We start from the raw sequence: 5879 nt of genomic DNA on the forward strand, positions 1-5879 counted from the left end.
CTTGTGGTTTTTCACCTTGGAAAATGACTAAGTTTAATTTCATATAGCAGTAACACACAGCACAAATCTTGAATTTTACTAGCTGCAGTTAAATTGCATTCAGTCCTCCAGCTATTTTAAATTAAATCAGATCTGAAGGAAAATTACTAGAAATTAAATCCACCTACAAATCCAGGAACACCACAAGAAAAGCCTTTTATTAAACTTAAAGTGGTAGCCAGTTGGCTTCACTGTGGACAGTGTATTAAATAACACCCAGGGGAGAAGAAGCACAAAAGCCAGTACTGACTCTGTGAGAGCAGGGTGGTTGTGTTGTCTCATTCCACTCACATGGGGATGTGTAAGAAGTGACTCAGCAAAGGTCAGAAATGACATATCAGTTTTGTACAAAGACACAAGCTTGTCTGAAAGAAACAAAGAACACATTAACAAAAACTATACACTACTTTTCAAATGTATTTTTAAGCCTGGACATATAACAGTTCTGACAACAGCTACAGAGAAGCAACCTCATCTAGATTCCAAACAAGACACACCTCTTAACCTCAAGTACTGTTATGATAATTGTGGCAACAAACTATGGTCATGGTCTTTTAACTAGACAATGTCTGTACAATCAGCCCTTCAAGCTGTAAGCAACAGCAAAATTCTGCAAAGATCCAGAGAAATGTGACCGACAGCTCTCTGCCATTTTTATAGATGATCTCCTGAAAGAAACACCCTTCCCACTAAATTGCTCTTCTGTAATGGAGCCATTCTCCTTCCAAGGCTGGTTGAATGATCATCGGGGAGAAATAAATCAGAAGCAATCCTTGAGAATGTTTGGAGATACCTTTGAAACGGAGGTAGGAGCTTAAATTGCTATAAAAGAGTGAGAGATTTTTAAAGGTACAGATATTAGGTGCCTTGTATGAATCCAGGCCTCACGACAGAGAAAACTACGCATCCTTAGAGAGCAGTTCCCCCTTAGCATGCCTGGCCCCTGTACAAGCCCACTGTTGTCCATTGCCCTGGTTGAATGTAGGGCAGGGGCCTGCTATCTCAGCCACTGCTGTGTGCAGAATCAACCTGAGTCTGATTTCCATTCACTTCCTTTGGGACTAAAAGAGTTCTCTCCATCCCTCGCTCCCATATTTCTCGAATCAAAAATATCAGCATGATGCAAATACTACTCACAAGTGTGCTTAGCTTCCCAGTATGTTTCTACAGCATTCTTGTTGCCAAGTCCAATTTGAATGTGTAAATACACAGTGTTTTTTTTTTCCTCTTCTTAACCTACATAACATGGAAACAAAGAGAACTGTACAGCACCCAAGGGCCAGGGCCATGCTAGAGCATTGCACTTCTTGGTCAGTCAAACACAGTCCAGTTTGGGTGCAAATGAAGCTGTCAGCACTTGACAGCACAACAGTTTACAAAACATTATCTCCCTGGGTTACTTGAAGTCACACTCTGAAGAATCCAATCTATCTGACAGTAGAGTGACAGGGGGCATGGGTCTGTCACGAAGAACACAGAGAAGGTAGACAGTGAAGAAAAATAAGGTCTGATCCACAGCCTTTTTAATGTTATTGGAAGAATCTTTTTTACTTCAGCAGCCTCTTGACAGGGCCCAGAGTTCACAAGGAGGAAGTGCCTGTTCCCAGAACAGAAGCAGGAAGGATGTTGATGCCAAGCTGGGAGTGGGAGGAGGCAGTAGGAATAGATAAGCGAGGATACAGAGGAGCATAAGGAGTGGCAGGTGTGATCAGTTCCCTTTTTATCTTATCAGGAGGAATCAATATGAGAATACAAAACGTAATGTGAATTTTAATGTCTGTAAAAATAATGACAGATTCTGTGAACATTTTTCTTTAAAAATAGAATGTTCAAGTGCTGTAGGAACATGAATATGTACACTTCACTCGTGGGGATGAATCTATTACTTTTCTTCCCTGACTTTTTTTTTTTTTCCAGGTTATAGCTTATGGACCAGGAACAACTGAAAAATGCAAAAAGAATTCAGATATCTGGATATGGCAGCTGGTATGTGACAATTCAGTTTATACCTGTTAACCCTTGAGTTCATATTTCCAGTCAGAGCAAACTGAGCAGTAGTACAGCCTCCTAGAAAGAGCAACAGAAATTGATTATTACCTTCTTTGTAATGGAAATCGTCATAAAAAGGAAACTTTTTTTGGCTTTAAACTTTCGTGAAAAATAACTGTAAATTACTACCACCTTAAAAATACCACCTCTTTTCCTTTACCTCGTATGTTGAATATAGAACTGTTGCCATCCTCCATCAGGTCTTGGTGAGGATTCTTATTTCTACTAGGGGATATCTTCTAAATATATGAGTATGCCTCTATATAATAAAAGCTATCACCTGTTACTTCTGCCTTGAAGCATTTGTCCACATACTGTAGGACAACTGGAATCAGGCAGACAAAGTCAATAACAATCCGAGAAATTGTTTATACTAAAGCACAGAAGTAGGTGATCCACGTGCCCTTCTTTCTAGTGGCTTCTAGGAAATGCAGCTCAAGCGAAACACTGCAGAGAAAAGCAAGTTAGATTAGCTTGTGGAGCAGATGTTTCTATCACTTCCCATTCTGCTGAAATTCATGGGGACCATCGACTACTAATTAAAGACATAACAATCTTGAAAGACACTTGTTTACACTGCAGCTCGCAGCAGACCGTGCAATCAAGACCGTGTTGCTGGCAGGAATCTGGTTCCTCTGCTTGACAAGATAATGAGAAGTGTGTTCTAGTGTAGATGAACTCCCATTAGTGATTTCTATCAGCTCCCTGCTGACTCATGGACTACTTTTCAAGATGTAAAAAGGTAGTAGGAAGTCAGAAAAGTCAAAAAGGAGTTTGAATTACTCCTGAATGTTCCCTCTAATTTTCCAGAGAGTTGCACCTCTGGTTAGATTGGTTGCAGCATATCCCCAAGATATCAAGCAATAAGTTGCTGCTTTGTGATGGGGAACAATGAACCATGAAGCATGTTTTTATTGATGCTAATAGTGTCAGACAGGGAACATCAGCTGGATATTTAGCTAGTCCTCATAAAACTGAGCAAGTTAGAAGTGCTCCTTCAGTGGAAAATATTTCCATACTTACCTGCAGAATTTTCTTCTTACTCACGACAGAACACATAACTAAAAGCTGACTATCTGTTCTTTCCCTTTAGGAGGGTGCATCTACCATTACTGTGGATGGCAAAACTCTGACTCTAACTGCTGGTGATAGCCTTCTTGTCCGTGCCCAGAGTTTGTGAGTAGAGATGAATGATTTCCCAGACTCCAACAATATAAATTCTGTGTATTTAGTCCATACCAAGCTGTGAATTTTCTCCTGCAGAAACACAGCCTCTGAGATTGCAGGATTTGCAATAGTCTGCATTACTCCTTAGGGCAAAAGTCTATTCTGGAGCAAACAAAGCCAGGCATTCATCTAGCTTTCCCCTAATGGTTAAGCTGGGGAAAAATACAATAAAAACACTGTCAAGAAAAAACAACCTGCAAAAGATCATGAAGAAAAGTGAGAATACACTCATAGCAGATACTCTAAACTTCCAACCAGCCTTGATCAACAAAACCAAAAACATGGTTTGGGTGCCAGGCCAAGAGCACAGCTCTCCTCCTGGAGTAAGATTCATAGGGCTATTTCATGGTAATGACACATAAAATATAAGTAAAAGAAAAACTGGTGAAAACAGTTTCCAGAGAGAACAGAAAGGGAAAGTATTTGCCAATCTTGTGAAAAGTGACATAGACTGATGAAGCGCCCACCCTGAAGAAGGATGTATGCTCACCAGTAATGCAGTGCAGTAGATTAATGATATATGGTTATAAGTGGCCTTGTTTCTTACAGGAAAAAAAAAGGAAAAAAAAAAAAAAAAAAAAAAAAAAAAAGCAAAAGAACCCAAAAACCAACTATTGAGTAGTAGTGATTATTTTTGCTAATCACTAACACCAGAAACAGTTGTTGAAAGATCTGAAACTGTCCAGCTGCGTAGAGCCTCTCTACATCTGTGATTCCAGTATGCAATCACCTCCTCCACCTCTTTGAAATCACTTTATTTAGTTCCCAATCCTGCAGTCCAATGAATGAGACTGTTTTCAAAGTCCTGGCATGATGCATGTGCAGAGATTTGCCAGCACAGATCATTCTGGGTTAAGACATTTACCAGTTTTCTACAGCAGATACATGTTATTGTGTGCGTCGCTGCTGTACACTGATACTGATCTCTGGCCATCTCTGAAACTAGCATAAAAAGCTAATGTGACAGTGCTTGACCACAAGACACAAATACTCTTATACACAAATATTTTGGTTACTTACGTTGCTAAAAAATATCTGTGCTTATCTGTTTCAACCCTCATGTCGTTGAGATCACAATGTATGCCTTTCCCCTTGGTTCATCTGTAAGAAGAGAAATTCTTCCCTACTGTGTCATGATGTTTGGCTTATATGGGTGATGACATAGAGTAGTTCCCAAAAATATAACAAGACATACCAATACAGAACAAGTTTAAGCAGAAGAGAACCTGTTTGTAATTTCTCTGCTTCTCAGCAGCATAAGCACATTAGTTGTTTGTGTGGATGGTTTGTCATCCCATATTCCCCCATACACATTGGGTTATCTCTGTTTTCCCAGGTACTGCTGGAAGAGATCTGAGGAATGTGTTGCTCTTTATATTGCTCAGGATCCAAAACGCAAGCAGCCTTATAACTAGTTTATGTAGCACTTGACTTTGATGATAAAGAAGTTTTAACCTATTTGTCTCATCTTAATCATCTTTTAGTCAGAATGCCTGGAAATGCGAACAATCTAACACAATGGTTACACTGGAATTAAGTGTAATCAAGTGCTATGCCTTATAATAACTTCTTTTTCCCCAAGTAGGTAAAAATTCAGTATAATCTTCAACCAGTAATTATGTTAAAAGCCAAACAAAGCCATACTTCTTACATGAAAGCAACTGAAAACAGATCCAACTAATGGGATTAGATATACAGTAATATAAATGATACTATCTAGAATAAATTAAAAGTTTTTCAAGTGCAAGTCTCGCTGTGCCTGCTTACTGAACGCTCTTTTTATCTCCTTGCCTCAGTTTTGCCATTTGTGATAAACTGGATATGTTAGCCCTCAGAGCACTTTTGTTTGTGATAAGTTATAGATCTTCTGAGAGCTTTGGATAAAAATACCTTTTAAAAATAAAAAAAATAAACTTCATCTGCTCCACTGCTTGAGGATCTCAATACCTTGGGAAAAAGAGGAGGGGTGCTACAAAAAGGGGAAGCAACAGTAGCATTGACATCAAACACCTGAATTCTAACTTAGCCAAGTGTAAAAGCCAGACCCAGAGCCTTGAGCTAGATCCATCACCCGCAATTCTGCCACTGCTTGTGCTCAGAATCCAGGGTTGGGATGTTATTGCTGTTATCTACACAGTTACTTAAGCAGTGTGCAATCCTTAACTAAAAGTCAGGATCTAAACAGCATGAGAGGAGATTGTTAAAAAGGCCTGGATACTAAGTACTGGGAGTGGAGAGTTCTGCCTTCTAATTTCTCTTTTGAGACTTATTTCTGTTGTTTTGGGTCATCTCCTGAAGTTCAATAATTATTTGATATCCAAAGCATATATGAGGATATAACAATGTTCTCATTATTTACTCGTTCCACAGCAATTTAGAAACCTCCAAGTTCTTTTTCTATGAATTCAAAATAGTTCCAGAAGGCTCCTGATATTCACTTTTCAGGCACTTTATTCCTTTCCTGTACGTTATGTGCGTTTTTATGTGTACACATGTATACAACACTACGTATGGTAAACTGTCCCAAAGAGGCACCCATGCTTCTCTACCTACGAGTAGGGGGG

At 39.2% G+C, this 5879-nt stretch overlaps 1 protein-coding gene across 1 annotated transcript in view; it reads left to right on the forward strand.

Moving 5' to 3' along the window:
* The window catches only part of HAAO (3-hydroxyanthranilate 3,4-dioxygenase), a 33947-nt gene extending 28705 nt beyond the window's left edge, over window positions 1–5242 (forward strand). The window contains exons 7-10 of the mRNA XM_048934816.1: window positions 700–845; window positions 1957–2025; window positions 3182–3264; window positions 4652–5242. Coding sequence (XP_048790773.1) covers window positions 700–845; window positions 1957–2025; window positions 3182–3264; window positions 4652–4730 — 377 coding nt within the window. The 3' untranslated portion in view covers window positions 4731–5242. The remainder of the gene's footprint in view (window positions 1–699; window positions 846–1956; window positions 2026–3181; window positions 3265–4651) is intronic.
* The last annotated feature ends 637 nt before the right edge of the window (window positions 5243–5879 follow it).

Source organism: Lagopus muta, chromosome 2, assembly GCF_023343835.1.
Source record: "Lagopus muta isolate bLagMut1 chromosome 2, bLagMut1 primary, whole genome shotgun sequence".
Taxonomy (NCBI): Eukaryota; Metazoa; Chordata; class Aves; order Galliformes; family Phasianidae; genus Lagopus; species Lagopus muta.